The sequence below is a fragment of the Vombatus ursinus genome, unplaced genomic scaffold (genome assembly GCF_900497805.2).
Source record: "Vombatus ursinus unplaced genomic scaffold, bare-nosed wombat genome assembly UNPS02014807.1, whole genome shotgun sequence".
NCBI lineage: Eukaryota > Metazoa > Chordata > Mammalia > Diprotodontia > Vombatidae > Vombatus > Vombatus ursinus.
In genome coordinates this window covers 6,621,555-6,643,024 of record NW_020954585.1, presented here as the reverse complement: position 1 = coordinate 6,643,024, position 21,470 = coordinate 6,621,555, and the positions used below count along the sequence as shown (strand labels likewise).

The following is a 21,470-nucleotide window of genomic DNA, read 5'->3' as shown; positions in this document are numbered from 1 at the left end:
GTTTCTTTTGCTTACATTAACTAGCTGTTAGAAAATTTATATAATAGAAGAGCCACAAGTTCTATGATAATTTTATTGGTGTTTGACATCTGGCTGTAAGACATCAATTTTAATATAAGTGCGTTTACCAACAGGCATGAGGCAGTATAGGTTTTCAGTTATGCCACTTTCAAAATGTACTCTTAGAATTTACTTCAGGAGTTTCAGGGCACTATTAAAAGAGGCCAAATTTTCACATGATTTCATCCATTTTTGAATATCAGTTGGAACAGAATTAGGGCCACCCAATTGCTGAAGTACACCCCAAGCTACAATGTCTGCTACAGTGAGTTCATTTCCTACCAGCCAGGGACCTCTGCCAAGAGCAGAGCTAATACGGCGCAAGACAGCTGCTTTTTCTTTACTGCTTCCTTCTTTCAACTGAAAAAAAGTCATATCTATCCAACGATCTATAAGTGTTAGACTAACAGCATCATGTGTCTGGCCAAGCAGTGAGAACAAAAATCGAGCAATGGTCCCTTCACCTTCGATAGGACACATTGTTTGAATACTGAACTTCATCTGGGGCTTTGGCACTGAAAAGAAAAAGAAAATACCTCAGTATTAGTAAATAAAAGTAACCCTTTTTAAAGTAATGATATTAGCTTAACATCTGAAGAATACTATTACTACCATTAAAATTTGTAATAAATTATAAATTACCATCAAATTTATAAAATCTCTAACAGCAATGTTATGTTTGCTTATAACTGAAAAAAAATTTCCCAAAAGCATATTAAGTGATCAGTTACTTTTTAACCAAGAGATTAGCCAATATACCCAACCATAAAGGATCATAAATAACGATGAACTGTGCATTTCTTAACTTGGAAAGTCCAGGAACATAAGCCAAAAAATATCCTGAATAAGAACTAAAGAAGAGTTTTAGCACATACCAAAGAGATATTGTGAAAGAATAGTTAACAAGCCGATACTTGTCTTATGGCTAACAAGGAAAACAACTACTATTGAGAGATCTAAGAAAAACAATTTTCTAAAAAACAATCTGACACTTAGAATACTGACATATCCTAAGAATTTATGCAAACAGAATTTTCCTTTAAATAGGTAGTTGAAGTGATCATTAATTTTCACTTTTCCAGAAAACATAAACCTTAACATAATCTTGTCTCATAACATGATGTAAATTTCATTGTTTATTCCATCAGTTTAGCTATAATCCTCTACCTACCATCCTTCCAAATTAAAGTAAAGCCCAATTGATACTCGTGACGTGACTGTTTCTTAGATTGTTCTCCAAAACACTTCAAAAGACTTTCAGGAACATTCTTTACAGATGAATGCACATGAACAGTTGATAATATCTTGTAGTGTTCACAAAGAAAGCTGTGTAGCACCAACAGGGAAAGTGGAGGCAGAGTTGGGTTTGCATTAATCACAATATCTTTCAATGCTCCATAATCCTGCATTTAAAAAAACAAACAAACAAACAAACAGGAAAAACACTAATTAGTACTGTAAAATCCTGTTCTAGAAATGTTATTCTAAATTATAATGCCAATGAAAGCAATTCTCTTATTTATCAATCTAAAAGACTTTCTCTACTACCTATTAAATGTATTCTTGTCATAAGAAATCTAGTTTTAGGTTTTTTTGTTTTTTAGGCAATTGGGCTTAAGTGACTTGCCCAGGGTCACACAGCCAGTAAGTGTCAAGTGTTTGGTCTGAGGCCGCATTTGAACTCAGGTCCTCCTGACTAAAGGGCCCTAGCCACCTAGCTGCCCCCATAGATATCTAGTTTTAAATTGTAAATGTTTTGACTATTTCCTTGGTGTAAGGAATTCCAAGTGAGGAAACTCCTTTCAATTCAGATCAGTAAATATTCTTCAACTATATATTAGTGAATTGCCTGGGGCATTAAAGTTTAAATGTTTTAATCCCACTATTCTCTTATCATAGGAAGTGCTTGAGGTCAGCTCTCAATCTCACTTTCCCACTTAGTTTCACAGGGTTCTGAAACTTGATTTAATCTTAAATAGGGGTTACTCTTTATTAAATTACCTGATATTTCTGGAGAATGAGCTTAACTGAAGCTTATTTCCTTAACTACTAAAACTTCTTTTTTTAACCATTTTTGACAGAAATGTAAAATGCTATATTCTAGTTCCCAGTCTTAAAAAGTGAAATGAACACAATTTAACACTTTCTTGATGTCATTATAAACAATTACTGTATTCTGCTGTAATATAATCATGCCCATAGGGGCTCCATGAAGATCTATAGGTAGAATTATTTGCTCTGCCACAACATAGTCCCAGTTTGTTAGTATTGGAGGTGGTGATTCTTTTATATCTTCTCTTGCAGGCTCACATTTCTCAGTATGTTTAATATAATAGGTCATTCTCCCACTTCCCTAGCTCTAGCCGTCATTCTCCCTGCCAGAGGAAAAAGAGAAACCAAGCTTATTAAATTTATTAAGTTAAAGAAATACACTACCCTAAATTAGTAGGCTGATAGCTAATTTTCTCATTGTTTAGGAGGCATTTTTCTTTCACTTCCAAATGTGGAGGGAGAGAGAGAGCAAAAGAAAGGCAGGAAAAACCATAAGGGTGATTTCTGTGGTCTTTTGTAGTTCCTCCTTTTCTTTTCTCTTCCTGGTTGATCTTGCTAGCAGCATATGCTTGTCTCGAAGATTAAGCCATGCATGTCTAAGTACACATGGCTGGTACAGTGAAACTGAATAGCTCATTAAATCAGTTATGGTTCCTTTGGTCATTAGTTCCCTCCTACTTGTACAAATGTGGTAATTCTAGAGCTGACCCAGTCCCCTTACCCTGGAGCTGGCACCCCCCCGCCCATATCGTGAGGATGTGCATTTATCAAACCCAAACCAACCCAGCAGTGTCCCCCCAACCAGCGGTTGGTGCCCCAGCTACTTTGATAACTCTAGATAACTGTGGGTCAATCACACACCCTGGTGGTGGCAATGTCCCATTTGAAAGAATGCCCTATAAACTTTCGATGGTACTTGCCATGCCTACTATGGTGACCGGGGTGATGGAATCAGGACTCAATAGGAAGCCTGAGGAATGGCTGCCACATCCAAGGAAGGCAGCATGCTTGAAAATTACCCACTCCTGACCTGGGGAGGAAGTGGCAAAAAACAGCAATACAGAACTCTTTTGAGGTCCTGTAATAGGACTGAGTACACTTTAAATCCTTTAATGAAGATCCAACTTATGGCAAGTCTGGTGCCTCAGTCCCAAGTAATTCCAACTCTAATAGTATTTTAAAACTGCTAAATTAAAAAACTTGTAGTTGGATCCTGGGATAGAGTTGATGGTCTGAAGTGAGGTGAGCCACTGCCTGTCTCAGTCCCTGACTTAACAAACTTCATTTTAGATACATAAGTAGTTTTAGTACCATTTCTAGAATTCTCAGTGAAAAACTAGGTGTTTTGTTTTGGGTTTTTTTTTTTTTTTTTTTTTGGATGCTAGCATGTTAAGACTTTCAGTATGAACTTACCTTCCCAAGCATTGAATCTAAGTCTACTGCACTTGTAGTTTTTAAAGTAGTGTATTCATTAGTTTGGATCATGTTTGTCACATCAAGGTCTGCATCTGGTGTTTGTATCATCTTGGAGAGCCCATCAACAGCAGCTTTCAGTTCATACAAACGTTTTAAGATCTCTTCCTGGCGGGACTCAAGAGCCTGAAGAGATGGGTCAGCCTCTTCCTAAATCAACCAAAATTAACAATGTTTTAATTTTCTTTTGTAATTCATTTTCTTTCATCTCAAGGCAGTCTTTTGTTAATACCCAAGTCAGCCAATGAAGAAATGTTATCTTCTCCATTACAATTTTAGATACTTTGGTCCTATTTTTTCTCCTTATTTAATACATTACCTGAGTAGAAAAAGAGACTTAAAAGGAGAGCAAGCTTATATTTTTAATAGCTCATGCTGCTGTCATCTGCAACTTGTCAAGGTAAAGAAAGCACTCTTTGTATAACAAACTGGTAATTATGTTTTTTTTTAAAACTATTTCATGCCACTTAGTATATGGTAATTGGAATGGATACATAAAATGGATGCAAACTGTCCTCCTGTACTTTTACAGACACTGAACTAACCACAAAAATACTCTTGACTGTAGAAAGTGCAGAAAATCACTTAAGTGTCTAATAATTAAGCTGTTTGCAATAAAAAGAAAATTTACAAAAATCCAAAAATGTTTAGTTTTGGAATATCTCTTAATTTATATTTGAATATTAATGGCTGCTGTCCTAAGAATGAAATTCAAATTTAAAAAACGAAAGCAAACTGTAAAAGGACCTGACTTGGAAAGTTATCCCATTTCTCTATCCTGCACTCAAAATCACAATGCTGCTAAATTAGCATCTTACAATTGAATGCAAAGACCCAAACCTAAGCAGATGTCTCTTTACTTTCCCTTGAGGGGAGAAAGTGGTTAAGTGTTTGTGTTTCAGAGGGCTTCTCTGCTGAGCCATTTATTTGATGGAAGGCAGAAGATACAGTTTTTCATCTCTGCACTGTTAAGAGTACAGGCTTTATGTTTTTCCTAACAATAATGTCCTATCCACAGAACCTAACCATAATAATTTATCTTGTGACCAACCGTGCAGGATGCAAAATGAATAACTTCAGTTAGGGGTGAAAACATGTCAAATAATTGAGTAGGCAGTACCCGGAAATAAGAGTGCATGATTTGTGATATGAGAAATGACAGTATGATCTGACCACAATACTAAAAGTTGCAAATACTATTAATGAGGCAGTATTTGTTTCTTGTCACTTCTATTTTTTTTTTCTTCCCTGACATTCTTTTGAGGTGTAGTAGGAAAAACACTGGACCAAGGTTTGAGTCTTTAGGTACCTGAAAGGCTATCGTGGGGAAGAGGGATCAGATTTGTTCAATTTAGTCCCCATGGGTAAGACAAGAAGCAATGGAAATCGCCTAACAATTAGAGCTATCCAAAAACAGAACTGGCTGAGTTCTGAGGTTCCCTTTCACTGAAGGTATTCAAGTAAAGAGATAACCATATGTTACCACTATTGTAAAAGGGATTCTTGTTCATGATCATAGATTTAGAGCTGGAAAGACCCTGAAAGGTCATTTAGTCCAGTCCCTTCATTGTACAGAAAAGAAAATTGAGATTCAGGTGAAATGACTTGTCCAATGCCACAGTGAGTGGCAAAACCAGTGTTCAAATCCAGGTCCTCTGACTCCAGATCAAGAATTCTTTTTACTGCAACATAGTTTAGTCTGCACTAGATGTCCTCTGTTACCCCTCCAATTCTGAGACTGAGTCTGCGCTCTACCAATATATACTTGCCTCTAGACCAATCAAGCCAAGCCATCACCACCATTTTCACCACCATTTCTCCTCAGACCCTGATGGAGACATCCCAAAGACCCTGAAATCATCCAGCCCAGTGCCCTCATCCTGGGAAAGCCACCTCTGTGGAGATGCAGCCTGGCAAATACTCCTTCAGGTGTCACAGCCATATCTATCGTAGACTCAGAAAAGAAAGTTTTCACCAAAGTCTTTGATGCTATCAAATAGTTCAACACCAGAAACTAATATTTTTCAGTGGAAATTACATTAAAGAAGAGGCATTACCAAATTTGGACTGCTTGGCACTCTAAGGATCACAAGAACTTCCCATCTGACTTTCACATACATTGTCACTATTATAATGTGAACTTGAGAGCAGGTGGTTTTTTTTTTTTTTACTATTTTACTTTTCTATCTATCCCAAATGTTTACCATATATTAAGCACTTAAATTCATTTATTCATAAATATATGTATGCATACATTCATTCTTCCTCATGAAGCCTCTTCTGATGCCCCAACTGCTGTCTTCCCAAACTACCTTGTAGTTGACATGCTATGCGTATAATACACACACACACACACACACACACACACACACACACACACACACAGAGGTATATTTACAATTATGCTAGTTTTATATGTACTTCTCTATTAGAAAGTAAGATTGTTTCATTCTGTCCCCAGTGCCTAGAACAGGTGTAGGGAACTTGCCCCTGTCAAGGCCACATGTGGTCTTCTAGGTCCTTGGGATGCAGCCTTTTGACTGAGTCCAAGTTCTATAGGACAAATCCTTTTATTAAGGGACAATGCTTAACACATAGTAGTAGCCTTATTGCTTAACAAATACTTGTTGATTGATTTGATGGTTCTCCTTCCCTCTACTCTTTCTCAATCTCTTTGCTGGATCTTCATTTATATCATGCCCAAGAACTTTGAGTGACTCCCACCCCAAGGTCCTGTCCTGGTCCTTTTCCATTTTCTCTCTATTGACTCTCACCTGAAGAGTACATCAGCTCCCATGAGTTGATCTTCTCCAAGCTGATGATTTACAGAACTTGTAATCAACTCTATTCTCTTTCCTGAGTTCCAGTCTTTTTTCACTAACTTCCTTTTAGACATTTCAAACTGGATGCTCCATAGGCATCTCACACTTTCAGGTCCAAAACAGAACTCATTATCTTGAGTTCCCCTTCTGTTCCCAACTTTCCCTTTTCACCATCTTTGTAGTAACCCAAGTTTACAAATACGGCATTATCCTCAGCTCTTCCCTCTCTCTCCTTTCCACATAGCCAATTACCAAATCTTGTCATTTTTCCCCACAGTGTATCTCTCGTGTATATCTCCCCTTTCCACTCTCACAGCCACCTGTGATTACTTCAGGCCTTAATCAATCACCTCGAGCCTTCTAATTGGTCTCCCTGCTTCAAATCCCTCTCCACTCTATTCTGGTCACTAACTTAAGGAATCATCCCCACTTAGGGCAAGACAGCTCATTTGTAGCAAAGAAGAAACTTTAAAACCTAACTGGCGTGGGGCAAATGGAGGCGGCCTTGGGGCAGCCCCGAAAAAGGAGGCAAAGTAGAGCTTTGGAGGCAGAGGCCCGGGTTGGACTCTTCTGTGACAGCCAGTCGTGTCACTGAGGGGACTTGGACCAGATGGCTTCCGGAGGGTCCTTCCGAGCCCACCACGACGATCCAACGACTGCTCCCACAGTCCCGCGCAGGGGCAGGGCCTTGTTCTAGAAAGGGGGCGAGGGCGGAATCCAGGGCGGCCCCTTCCGGCGGACCTCCACGTAAAGTTCCAAAGCCCAGTCCCAGAAACTATGCGAAAGCTACAGGCGGTTCGATCCCAAGCCCGCCCGCCCCGTAAAGTGACGGGGACAGACTGCCGGGACCCCTCAGCAGCTCCACCCAGCGGACTAAGCCCTCGCCACGCCTCCAAACCGGCGCACCCTCGGCCACGATCCTACCTGCACGTGCCCCGCCGCGTCGTCTGTGAAGGCCGAGCTTCGGTGCTTGGTGTGTATGTTGGGGACTCGGTACATGCATGTAGGGAGCTCAACACACAGCGATCCACTCGCCCCGTGATACGGCTTTACCTGGTACATGGTTACCGCGGAAGGGATGTGAGGCAAGGAGAGAGCAAAAACACCACGCTGCTTGGAGAAAGACGAACAAATGGCAATTGCTACGAATCCTTCCGTCGCAAATGCTGGAGGACCGGAAAACCCTGCGGGTTTAAGCTCTCTGATTGGGCAAAGATCCCGGACTGACACGTGACGAATCTTGTCCCCAGCCAATCAGAGGAAGAAGGCGTTGAGGTCCTTTGGGAAAGGGAGGGCGAAAGATTCTTGAGAATCACCAATGAGCGGGCGCGAGGTGAGGCTGCCATCCTACGCCGCCGAAGCGGGAAATTCTTCAGACTAGCCCCTGGCGGGCTGAGCTGAGGCTTCATGGAGGGACCGAAGTAAGTGATCTGCTTCCTTACGCTCCCTTTTTCCCCTCTCGGCCTTGCTCTTTCTGGCCTAGGGTCATGGGGGGGCGGGGTAGAGAGGCCACTTAGATGCGTGAAGAGTTGGTCCCTATCTACGGAAGCCTGGTCGGACCTTCTTCCTGCAGGCTCTGGGCCCCTTCTTCCTGGGGTTGGCCGATTGATTTCATTGGGCGGAGCAATTGCCCTGTGGGGTGGAGCGCTCCCCTAGAGGAGGCCTTCCTCCTCCCCAAGGCGGTGGGCCTTGAAATGGGAGGCGACCAGGGTGCCGTGGAAAGTGCTGTCTGCCAGTAATCGGCAGTTTGCGTGACCAGGTAGTGTAGGTCATGTGACTTCTCCAGACCTCGGTTACCCCCTCTGTAAGATGAAAAGGTTCGGACTAGATGACCTAGAAAAAGCTGTCCATGCTTGGTGCATTCACGCTCCACTGGCTTCGTAACCCCTGGACTTCCTTCCCCTCACCTCCGCCCCCTCTCCTACCGTATACCACGAGACGGAAATGGCTTTCTGAGGCATGACTGGTGATCTCTTAATTGTCAACATCCTTCTCTCAATGGCCAACGTTCTTGACTTCACCGAAATATTTGAGACAGGGTTGACTATCCCCTTCCTTCTGGATATTTTGTCCTCTCTTGGTTTTCATGACATTGCCCTCTTGTTCTGTTCCTACCCATCTAATCCTTCTAGTTCTCTTTTGCAGGATCATCACCCGTGATGACGTGGTAGGCCGCGTCTACATATTTAGCCTTCACCTATCTTCTGAGCTTTAGTCTCACCTCTCCAACTGCCAGTTAGATTTCACCTCCTTGTCCCTTAGACATTGCAAACTAAGTATGTCCTAAACCAACTCATTACTTCTCTCAACCAACCCAACCTGAACCATCCTCTCCTATTTTCTGTATTTCTTTCAAGGCTACCATTATTCTTTCAGTGATCCAAGTTCTCAACTTAGGAGTCAACCACAACTCTTTAATCACCACTCTTTCCCCGATCCTCCCCGTTTATCAGTTGCCAAATCTTTTTTTTCCTATGTCTGCAATCACTCCCACATTCTTCCCCTTACAGTCACTGTAATTCATGCCTTCCTCATTTCTTGCCTGTAACGTTGCAATAGCTCTCAAATTGGTCTTCCTATATTCAATTTTTTCCCTTTTTCCTGCTAGTCATTTACACAGCTGACCAGGTGACAAATTGATATTCTTAAAATACAGGTCTGACCTTGTCACTCTCTTCCTTAAGGAGTTTTAGTTGCTCCTTGCTGTCTCCAAGATTAAATACAGATTCTTCCACCTGGCATTTAAAACCCTCCAAAAACCTGGCTCCAGCTTATCTTCCAACCTAATTACACATCTCTTTCTCTAGTACCCTATGCTTTAGTCAAACTGATCTTAATTTTCTATGGAGGCTGGATGAGAGGAAGGAGTCCTTTCTTTCTTTGTTTTAAGCTTGCCAAATAGTCTAGGAGAGAGGCTTGTGTTTAAGGGAATCTTGTTAAAGGATTATTCATTTAGATTTGCACATTTTCCCACAGGCTTTGAATATACCTGGTACTGTTATCCATCTCTCCAGCTGTTGAAGTCACTTGACTTCTGCTATCTAAGCATCTACCTTGTAGCAGATACTCTGTTTCCTTTTTCTCCACCAAACAGTTCTTTCTAGGAAAGATAAGCCTAATAAAAAAGCCCAATAAAAAAGCAGAGGCAGAGCTTTTATTTTAGACCCTCTTACTGATTTTATTAAAGTTCAAAAAAATCCTAGAATATTAGACCTGCAAGGATATAAGAGGTTATCTAATCCGTAACGCCTTCCTTTTACAGATAAGGAAACAGAGGGCCCACTTTATTTCTTTGGTTTAGCTATCAAAATATGCTAATCTTTGTTCACTGATAATTTGAAGGATGTTTCTAAGTACTCAAGAAACAGCCTTTAAAGAGGCAATGAGCAGTCTTGCCTTTATTTGATCTTTGCCAATATTTGACCTTTATTTTTTCCTTCACTAAGATAAAACATCTTCTGCACACTTTAGAAAATTAGGGTAGCACACCTATCAAATCAACAAGATTTTGGGTGCTTACTGTGTTTTAAACATTGTCCTAGGCCTTGGGATATAAAGACAAAAATGAAACCACTTTTGACATCAAAGGGATAAATATGTTTACATATAAGAAGGTAATCTCTAGGGGAGGAACTTTTAGCTGAGGGTATCAGGAAATACTTAAGTTTTGTAAAGTTTCGTTTAAGTAAAGTCTTATACTTTGTTCAAAAAGTCAGCCTCACAAGTACCAGAGAGGTGTGGCAATCATCTGGAGGTTTTAATAGAATGGCAACAGTATCAGCCAATAGTATGGTATAGAAGCAAAGGAAAAGACAAAATGTTTATATCCTAAAATAATACTACTGTAGACCTCTGTTGGCCAAGGAATCTCATTCCTATTATAATGTAGCTTCTTAAACTACAAGATCAAAGGTAATTTGTCTTTACAATGATACTTTACAATGATACTGAAGAGGAGTTTCATTTGTGTAGCCCCATAAATTAGTAGAGTCTTAATTTGTTACTATTCTTTTATATATGTATTTAAGAAAGGTCGAAAGTCTTCCTGCCAGCATTGTACACAGTATGATGGATTCTGAACTAATTGAATGAACAGACCCAAAGAATAGTTATTAGTGAAGCAGAAAATCTCTAGTGGGATGCCCCAGGGGTCTGTCCTTGGCTCTGTGTTATTTATGTTTGAGTGTGACTTGGACTAAGGCATAGTTGGCATGTTTATTAAATTTGCAGAAGATGCAAAGGTATATAGCTAACTCATTGTTCCATAGAGTCAGGATTCCAAAAGATCTCAGTAGATTAGAACATGGGACAAAGTCAAAAATACATTTAGTAAATATAAAACTTTATGCATGGATTGAAATTTTAGTTTTACAAGTTTGATATGGCAGATTATCTTTAAAGAATCTGTCATTTTAGTGGACTGTAAGTGAACATGAATCAGCGGTATATATGGCAGCCCAAAATGTTAATGCTGCGTTTAGAGAAGCATGGTGTCCAGAATTATGCCTGGTCAGAGTACTGGGTTCTATTCTGGGGACCACATTTTAAGAAGGACATTAATGAACTAAAGAGCTTCCAGGACAATAAAATGGTCAAAGAACTGCCATATGAGAATCAGATAAAGGAACTGGAAATTTTAGCTTGGAGAGAAGAATATTTAAAATCATAGGTTTAAAGCTCGAAGGAACCTTAGTGATCATCTAGTCCAACCTCTTATTTTATAGATGAGGAAATTGAGATCTAGAGTGGTTGAATGATTTGCCCAGAATCGTACCGGTAATAAGGAGCAGAGGTGGGGTTTTAACTCATTTTCTGACTCTAATCTGGTGTTTTTTATACTATACCACACTTAGGGTGAGATATTTGAAGGGCTGTTGTAGAAGCGGAATTTGTATTGTTTTGTTCTCAGATCACCAAACTAAAAGTAGTAGGTAGAAGTTGCAGAGAGACAGACTTTGGCTCAATGTAAGGAAAACCTGCCTGACAATTAGAGCTATCTAAAAACAAAATGGGCTGCTTTGGCATAAAAGGTTCCTTCCCTAGAGGTCTTCAAACAAAGATTGAATGACCATTTGTTTATGTACAAATAGTACTAGATGTCCTTGGATGCCCTTTCCAATTTTGAGATTCCGTAATTTTGGAACATGACCAAATCTATAATCTAACTAGTAACTAGGTTAGTCCTATTGACACAAGTACTTTGATCAGTTGCCATAATTAAAACTCAGAATGAAAATATATAAATGCAGATTTTCATTTTCAGTAAATTAACTGTGTTTTGTTTTGTTTTTTTTCAGTGCAGAAACTGCTAATGCTATCAGACCTATAGATCGTAAGTCAGTTCATCAGATCTGCTCAGGACAAGTGGTGCTTAGTCTGAGCACCGCTGTCAAGGAGCTGTTAGAAAATAGTGTGGATGCTGGAGCCACTAATATCGGTGAGTTTACAAGAGCTTTAAATTAGAGAATGAGTTAGTTTCATCATGTTTTTATTATAGGCAAATGGTGGTATCTATTTACTGATCTCAAAAATGAGACAGTGTTATGCACATATTAAGAACATTTTAACTCAAATTTAGTTTTGGTAGTTGAGTCCTTACTATGTCCATAACAGTTTGCTAAGTGCTAACATTATTCATTCCAATGAAATAGAACCATACACCAACTTAGATCAAAAGTATGGGCTAATAAATAGAGACATAGAGGACTTAAAGGGGGAAAATTTAAAAAATATTTTAAATAGAAACTGCATTGTAGTAAAAAGTGCTAATTTAGATTATATAAATATAGAAATAATAATGCTAATTTAGGAAAGCATTAAGAAAATCAGTGTATAAGCTTTTAAACATGTTTATTGTATGGAAGTTAAATGTTTTTTATCTTCCTAGATTTAAAGCTTAAGGAATATGGAGCTGATCTTATTGAAGTTTCAGACAATGGTCTTGGAGTAGAAAAAGAAAACTTTGAAGGCTTGAGTAAGTTGAATTTTCTTGACTCTTGAAGCAATTAGACAAAAAAAAAACATTTATATTCCATTCTCTTAGTGAACACATATTTGGGTTTAAAAAACTATTCATGAGCCAACCTGTTAATACCTTTTATTACTTGTTAAATATATTCCAAGTTCTATCCCTTTAGAAATGTCGAAATGATTCGACAGCATACCATATGTAGATTGGATAAAAGAAGTAGGAATGTTTAACCTGGAGAAGAGAGTGAGTGTTATAGATCTAGAGCTGGGTGTGATTAAGTCCAGCTCCTCATTTTACAGATGAGGAAACTCAAGCCTGGAGAGGTTGCATGACCTGCCTCGATTCACTCAGGTGCTGAGAGAAGATGTTTAACTTCTTTTCCAGCTCTGAAACATCACACTTCTAAGATTCAAGATTTCTCTGATCTAACACACGTTGAAACATTTGGCTTTCGAGGAGAGGCTCTGAGCTCATTGTGTGCATTGAGGTAATAGTACATTTTTAACTTTTGCAGATGATTCTACATTTAAAAAGAAACAGAACGCTGAATTTGAAAAGAGTGATTTCAGTCATTAGTGTTTCAATAAGACCTGGAATGTTTTTGGAATAGTTTCTTTCAAATTGACAAAGTAAATGGTTAATTTATAGTTTGGTGTTATCACATTAGCAAAGAGGTGTTTAAATATTTTATTTTTTTGACATGATAGCTACAACTGGGATAGTGCCTCTATCAGTTTTTCAATTCTTAATTCTATTTAACTTACGTATTTCTAATACATAAGCTCTAGTGAGGTCTGGGCTACAGTGATAGCCTCCTAATTAGTCTCCCTGCCTTGGCTCTCTCTTCTTCAATCCATACTCCGTAAAGCAGTCATATTGATATTCCTAAACCACAGGTTTGACCATTTCACACTCCCCTGTTCAAAAAAGCTCCAATGGCTTCCTATTTCCTCTAGAATAAAATATATAGATTACTGTATTTGACTTTTAAAATCTTTCAAAATCTAGCTTTACCCTACCTTTCCAGGTTTATTACATTACTCCCCTTCCCATACTGTCTGTACTAGTCATCTGACCTATTTGCTGTTCCTCGCACATGCCATGCTGCCTCCTGACTCCCTTCTTGCCTTTGCATGTGCTGCCCTGCATTCCTGCATTCCTAACCTTTACCTTCTAGACTCCCTAGCTTTCTTCAAAGCCTATCTCATGTGCTATCTCCTATGATAGGCCTTTCTTGATCTCTCCTCCCCCCAAATTACCTCATTTGTTCTGTATGTCTTTTTTTATATGTGTACCTGCTGTTCTGAGAGAATGTAAATTCCTTAAGAAAAGGGATTCTTGTCTCTTAAATTGTTTTTGTATCTCCATTCCTAGAATTGTGCTTTACATAATGGAAATGCTTACTAAATGCTTGTTGATAGATTGAAAATGTAGCAAACCAAGCAGAATAAAAAGTCCATGGGAGCAACTAGGTGGCTCAGTGGATAGAGCACCAGCCCTAGATTCAGGAGGACCTGAGTTCAAATCCGGCCTCAGACACGTAACACTTACTACCTGTGTGACCCTGGGCAAGTCACTTAACCCCATTGCCTAGTCAAAAAAAAAAAAAAAGTCCACGAAGGAAGAGTAAGGTTTCGGTGCCTTTGTCAATGAATAAAGATGGAGTGGTGAATATCCTAAGATTTAGTTAGGCCTGTAGTACCCTGTGGGTAAGATTTCTCTAAATCTTAGGAAAAAATGGCCAGAAAAGGGTAGACAGTATTTCTGCACTTTTGCCAGTTTCCCAGAGTGGATCGTGAGAACCCCAGTAATTCATGCAGATATAATCACTGCCATGAAATATTAAATCTCTTGTGAAGGTGAAGAAATTGCTTCTCAAAAAGTGATGATTAGCAGGGACATGAGGTGGAACTAGAGGAAGGCCTGATGGTTTTAAGAGTAATATTCCTTCTTATCCCTATGTTCTAGGTGAGAAACATAGTGAAATTTGGCTATAGTTTATTTTAATTAAGGTCAATGTACTCCATGCTTTTCTGTGTGTTTTTTGTTGTTATTCTGGTTCTCTTATCAAGTGTGTTCTTTGATTATACATTTTAGAAAAATAACTATCATGCTTAATTAGACTTTTGAACAAAACATATATGTCATATGGGGAATGTGAATAAATTATAATAATTTTTGCTTTTTGTTTTGTTTTGTTTTGGTTTTTTTTTTTAGGCAGTCGGGGTTAAGTGACTTGTCCAGGGTCACACAGCTAGTTAAGTATCAGGTGTTTGGTCTGAGGCCGGATTTGAACTCAGGTCCTCCTGACTTCAGGGCCGGTGCTCTATCCACTACATGACCTAGTTGCCCCTGTCATCATCTTTTGTTAAGAGATTTTGTAAATAGTAGTTAACAGAAAAGGGGTGGGGGGATAGGGGGGGCAGGTATGAAAGTAACTGTGTGATAACCTGTTGTCTCAAATGGTAAACATTGTATATTCTGGGAAGAACTGCTTTTGGTCATGTCTTCTCTTTTACAGTGATGTTACGATTTCAACTTGTCACAAATCAGCCACAATTGGAACGCGATTGATCTTTGATCACAATGGGAAAATTGTTCAAAAGACCCCTTACCCCCGACCACAAGGGACAACTGTCAGTGTTCAGCAATTGTTTTCTACCCTGCCTGTGAGACATAAAGAATTTCAACGAAATATTAAAAAGGTATAGTGAATTAAAAACTCTGATATTTAAAAGTTTTTTTATCATTATATTAAGCATATAAGTATAATAAGTTACTTTTTCAATACTTCAAAAGATCTGTAATTTCATTCATATAAATATGTTTGCCTTTCCAGACATTAGTAGACAACTTGAGTTGCTGTGGTCAAAATAAAATTATCACACAATGGCCAACTTTATGGAAAAAAGCCTTTCCAAACCATAGACTCAGTAACTGACAGTCCATTACTGGGCCCACACTCAGACCCTGTCCAGCTCAATAGGATGCACCAGTACTTGTGTTCCTCTGGTTTAGCTTTTGAAAAATTCTAATCCTAATGAAGTATCTTAGTAGGATTTTGGTAGAGAGAGTGCTTTCTGCTTTGTCTTCACGTTCTACCTGACCAATCAATGGTATATATACCCAGACCATTTTCCCCTCTACCTCTACCCACCTCAACCAACATCTTCCACACTGATCTTTACCTCCAGAATTCATGTTTCCAGTTCTTAGGGAAGTTAATCCACTCATCTTAGCTCCTGCTCTAGGGCCTAGCTATCTTGATTAGTGAATGAGTGAGTACAAACTAGCCCACAAAGCTCACTATATCTACTAACTGACCCCTGACCATGGTTGACCTTCACATCCCATCCAGCGTACACGTAGGCTATCTTGCCATCTGTCTCCTACCATGCTTCTGTACCCATACCTCCACTTCCTGTATCTTGCTTTGCTAATATTATCAATAGTACCACTACTTCTGGAAAGGGCATTTCATTTGAGTGCTATACTAATCAACTCATTATCTCTGTGAATTGCCACACCAAAACTCCTTTCCCTGTTTACTACTCCCTTATATATGTTGACTTCCCATTTTAGAATGTAAACTCTTCCAGGGCCAGGGACTGTTTTACTTTTTTAAAAAGTTATTTGTATCTCCATCATTTAATAAGTAAGTAATTAATAAATACTTTTTAATTTATTCATTCATTTATTCCGGTGTAGTAAAAATGTATCACTGATGTTTTCTTATTTTATTGATTCTGTTCTCTTAATTCTTTTGAAAATTATTTAGTTTGTTTTTTCCCTTTAGTTAGATATTACTATATTAAAACAGTCTTAAATTTTTTCTTAGAAATAATCTTCAAATAGTTGTTGAATGTCCATGCATGTATATAATGAATCAGAAATTACATTATTTCACTCTGAGTTTTTTAATTCTGAAAGTTTATCTTTAATAGCTTTACATGTATTTTAAGAACATTCTCCATTTTTTTGAAACTTTGAGAAATAACTCAGTAAAGCCTTCATGTATTTGAATGAAAATTAAGTACGTGATCATGCATTGAACAAGTAGCTAAAAACTTTTTTAACATATAAAGTATTTTGCAGGAGGCTAACTTGTGCCCAAGTTTTATATATTGTACTTATTCTGAACAGAAGAGTCATGTATTTATTTAGGAATGTCTCTTTAAGAAAGTCAGCAAGTGTTAATACTAACTAGAGGAATATGGAAGCCAAAGATTTTGGGCTCCATTTTATGCTGTAATTGAGTGCTGTGTGTCTTAAATTAGGTTATTTTCCATGCTTCAGGTTTCCTAACAACAGGAAGAATTGTTTTTGTTAAAGTACTTTGAGAACTTCAAGTATGCAATTATAATTGTTGCACAATGATTATTGTATTCTTTCCCAATTATAAATGATTGAGAGGTTTTTTGGATTTTTGTTGTTTGTTTTTAACCAGGAATTCACCAAAATGGTACAGGTATTACAAGCATACTGTATCATTTCAACAGGTATTCGAATAAACTGCACCAATCAGGTTGGACAAGGAAAACGACAGACTATTTTGTGCACAAATGGAAACTCCACAGTAAAGGAAAATATTGGAGCAGTGTTTGGACAAAAACAGGTAATAATTGCCAAAGAAATTGTATTGTAGTTGTGGCAGGTTATTGCCTTTTTGGAATTAGTGTTTTCCAAGAAAAATCCAATAACTAAATGTTCTTAAACATTTCCCACTAAGATTAGTTGAATTAGAATCATTAGTTGCTTGTTTGAAAAAACAAAAAGCTATTTTGCCCTTTCTTGTTGGAAAGAAAACCATACCCTTCTGCTCCTGCTCTGGAAACTTGTAGGTAATATTCTGTCCAGTAAATGGAATGGCCTGAATTTTCCTGCTTTTCAAATGTGTGTCAGAAGTATGATGAGAATCACTTTGTAAGCCAAACAAATAAAATCAAGTTCCCTTGCTTTCCTATTGTAGTTTAATTAAACTTAGAGAGGAAAACAGAGGGGGAAGAAGTCATATGCCTTATTTCCGGAATTTAGATTTACTCTATTAGATAATAACAATGAACCATGATTTCTTTCAGTTGCAAAGCCTCATTCCCTTTGTGCAGCTGCCACCTAGTGAATCAGTTTGTGAAGAGTATGGTATTGACTATAGTGATGCACTACATAATCTCTTTAGGTAAGTAAGTGACTAAAGATCTTTGCCTACATGATTCACTTGGAGTTATTTGATGAGACTTTTTAAGGGAAAAATGATGATTTAGGAATTGCATAAAATTGTGAGTGATATTGCTGCTGAGAAGACAATTTAGGGAAAATGCTATAAGAAAGAAACCAGATGCTTGATATAAACATGAATAGGAATAAAAGGAGTTTCTTTGTTCTATATAATTTGGCACATTTTCAGTTTTTCTGCTGAATTTTTATCCTTAGTGAAGGTTTTAGGCAATAAATGATCAAAATAATTTTAAAACATAAAATCATATATAATATTTTACTTACAAAATTATTTTAGCATAGCAGAAGAATATAGTACTGATTTTATAGCATGTTTTATTTCTTTTTGCTTAAGTATTCCTGCCTTTTCACAAACTCTAACTTATTTCTTTTTTGAAAATAAATTTTATAGATGCCTTTTTCTACATCACAGTGATTCCTATCTAGAAGTACATTAACCACTATCCTCCAACTCCTTTGAATTGCCTTGTTTTGTTTGTTTTAAATTTAATTTGATTTTTTCCAATTAGCAAAAAGGTATTTTCTCTCCCTTCCACCTTTACCTCCCCGGGGGGGAAAAAATCCTTTTAACAAAAATACGTAGTCAAGCAGCACAATACCTTGGACATGTCCAAACAGTAGCTGTCTCACTCTACATCTTGAGTCTATCTCTCTGTCAGGAGATAGGTAACTAGCCTCATGGAATCATGGTTGGTTATTGTGTTGATCATAATTCTTAAGCCTTTCAAATTTGAACCCTCCCTTGTAACAAAGAAAGCAGTTAAGTAAAACTTAACTGATAAACAATACAGTGACTTCTTCAGCCTGGATATAACATTCTGCCTTTGTTACGCCTCACCTCTTTGACAAGAGGAGTGAGAGATAAACAGAATTATATAGTCCAGTTGGGCTGGAAGAACAGGGCTCTCTCTGGATTCTTCCAGTGAGCCACTGTGCATGGGGTCTATGTATTTTGTAGGTCAGAATCCTCTCCAAACCATAGCCCATGATTCCCTACTAATGCATTTTCTTTTTTACCAGTCACAGAACACACAGTTTATAAGAAAAGCTCAAAGGAAAGGCCAGGTGGGGAAGATAATTTGTTTAGTTTTGGTCATGGTAGTACCCGAATATGCTTATATGGGTAGAGAGGAAAGGAGATTATTGATAATTCAAGAGAAGGAGGCAGTTGATGAAACAAGATCCTAGAGAGCTTGGAGGGGATCAAGGACAAAAGTAGAAGAGTTACCCTTGGAAAGGAGGTAGGCTTACTCTTTTCTTTGAGATAGAAGAGAAAGAAGACATAACAGTTAAAGATAGAGAAGTTTTGAGGTGAAGAAAAGTGTAGAGAGTAAACCTATCAGATGATCTGAATTTTTTCACCAGAATAGGAGATGAAATTATCTGCTGAGATTGATTTGGGACTCAAAAATCATTTAATGTAAGAATTTAATTTCACAGTAATATATGAAATTCTGTCATTAAACATTTCCTTGGATATTTTTTATTAAAACTCAAATATTCAGTAAACAGTTATTATCACATTGTGATTAAGTGTATTTACTAAGGATGAAACAAAGATCTAGTTCTGGAAGGTAGACTTGAATGAATTTTCCTGAACAGGTAGGAGCATTAGGAATGTGAGTGGAGGTCAGTATACCCTAGAGGAGAATAGAGGAGGTGAGAAGGGAACCAAATAAAAGTTTTGTGAGTAAGTATGATAAAGAATATATAATGGAAATCCTATGAAATTACTGGAAGTATTCTGTTTTCTATTTCTCTGAGAAGGAGGAATAGAGTATACCTAAAATATTTTAATAGTATATCACCAGATTTGGGGGATTTGGAGGAGGGGAGAGGACAGTAAGGGGGAAAACTTGGAGCTTTAAAAAACACTTTAAAATCATTGTGCTAAATGACAACAGTTCTTTGCACATAGTAGATGTTTAAAAATATTTGTTTAATTGAATATATGTTGAGAAATTACTTTCTTTCTCTGAGTCCCAACCCTTATCATATTAATGTAAAATAGTATTTCAGGTTTTGTTTCCCATTCTGACCATGGTGTTGGAAGGAGTACAACAGAGAGGCAGTTTTTCTTTATCAATCAACGGCCTTGTGACCCTGCAAAGGTAAATTACTAGCAGCACTGTAATATAAAGTTATTCCTTCCATATCATGAGAGTCAGGGGGGCGGTAGCCCCAAGATCTGGAAAATCCACATAAAATGTTTTGGGCCCTCCCTTTGTACCAAAGAAGTCTGAAGTAATTATGATATTAAAAGATAAAATATGTTGATATTATACAATACTATACATATATTTTATGCATTTCTGAATTTCCAAACTTTTTCTGCATTGTCTGCTGACCTTTACATGTCATCTGTGGCTTCTGCAAAACTCCCCCAAAATTCCCATTTAATTTCTTATGCCAACCCGCAGTATGTTGAAACTGTGATGGGAAAAGTCATGATGTGGAAAGGATAACTGTATATATTTTTGTCTTTAATTTCCCTTTTTTCCCCCCTCAATATTTTGTAGTCACTTTTGATATTCAAAGGTTCTGATATAGTAAGTTCTAAGTGAACTGCCTGCTGTGACTACCCAGAAATTTTACTCCATGTCATCCATTGGAGGCATTTCTGTTTTGCTAGAGATCCTCTATAGCAAGCTCTTAGGTATCATTTTAAGGTTTACAAAGCACTTTCCCCACAACATCCCTTTGAAGTAGGCAATGTCTTATACTCATTTTACAATTAAATAGAGAAGTTGAGGGTAGAGAGGATAAGTTCAGAATTTTTTTTATCTATACTACACTGATGTTACAAATATATTTATATTTGTTACTAATGAAAATTAAAATAGAATTAAATTAAACTTAAGAAGACAAATGTTCCAAGTGTTCACAATATTTCACTCAGAGTTGGAACTTCAGGGTAGTTTTTGGATCATAGATCTAAAGTTGGAAGGGACCTTAAAGACCATCTAGTCTATCCTTCTCATTTTATAGATGAGGAAACTGAGGCCCCAGTAGGTTAATTGACTAGCCTACACTCGTGAAGATTGTAAACTTGAGAGGCAGACTTTGTACCCAGGTTCTCTGATTCCAAAGCCAGTGACTGGTCTTTGCCTTGTGCTATGCTGCCTCCAATTTCTTTATAACATATATGGCAGGTGACCATCTTTTCGATTTTTGAGGATTTTAATTTTATAAATCCCAAGGTTTCTTACGGCAGCTTATTCTTTTGTTTTTTGAAAAAAATTGTCAACTTAAACACCAGAAAAAGAGAGCATTTCCTTACAGAGTAGGACACAAAAAGAGGAAATTATATGAAACCATGATTCTCCATTTCACACTGCTTGCTTTTTCATGCCACTTCCCATATATATCTATATATAAAAAATTCTACACATTACTTTCAAAACTATCCTACCAGACTATGTTTCCTTTTGAACTTCCTTCTATACTCTTCTGTGTTACAATGGCCCTCTCTTCTTTTCAAATTGCTATTGCCAACCTCTGCCTTCCCTCTTGATCTCCTCCCACTCAGTAAAAACCTAGGGAAAGAGGAATCTAAAAAAAACCCTTGTAACAAATATATATAGACAATAAAAAGAAAGCCACACAGTGGCCATGTTCAAAAACATATTTCTCTTTCTGCACCTTGTGTTCATCCCCTGTAAGGAGGTGAGTAACATGCTTCATCTCAGGTCCTCTGAAGACATAGTTGATCATTGCATTAGTCAGAATTTTTTAAGTCTTTCAAAGTTGTTTCTCTTTGCAATGTTACTATCCTTTTATAAACTATTCTGGTTCTGTTCACTTCTCTCTGGGTCAGTACATACTACCCAGGATTCTCTGAAATAAATTTTTTCCCT

General features: G+C 37.7%; 2 protein-coding genes across 2 annotated transcripts in view; one reads left to right on the top strand and one right to left on the bottom strand.

Moving 5' to 3' along the window:
• Positions 1-59: 59 nt before the first annotated feature.
• Positions 60-4,217, bottom strand: AIMP2 (aminoacyl tRNA synthetase complex interacting multifunctional protein 2). The gene is made up of 3 exons (XM_027874744.1): positions 3,526-4,217; positions 1,232-1,463; positions 60-575 (listed from the first exon to the last, which is right to left on the bottom strand). Exons 1-3 carry the CDS (start codon positions 3,634-3,636, stop codon positions 190-192), a joined length of 729 nt encoding a protein of 242 aa, XP_027730545.1. The 5' UTR covers positions 3,637-4,217; the 3' UTR covers positions 60-189.
• A 3,345-nt stretch (positions 4,218-7,562) lies between these two features.
• PMS2 (PMS1 homolog 2, mismatch repair system component) overlaps positions 7,563-21,470 on the top strand; it is a 37,744-nt gene continuing 23,836 nt past the window's right edge. Inside the window, exons 1-8 of the mRNA XM_027874740.1 lie at positions 7,563-7,828; positions 11,705-11,844; positions 12,295-12,381; positions 12,763-12,865; positions 14,900-15,083; positions 16,826-16,993; positions 17,457-17,554; positions 19,625-19,724. Coding sequence (XP_027730541.1) covers positions 7,815-7,828; positions 11,705-11,844; positions 12,295-12,381; positions 12,763-12,865; positions 14,900-15,083; positions 16,826-16,993; positions 17,457-17,554; positions 19,625-19,724 — 894 coding nt within the window. The 5' untranslated portion in view covers positions 7,563-7,814. The remainder of the gene's footprint in view (positions 7,829-11,704; positions 11,845-12,294; positions 12,382-12,762; positions 12,866-14,899; positions 15,084-16,825; positions 16,994-17,456; positions 17,555-19,624; positions 19,725-21,470) is intronic.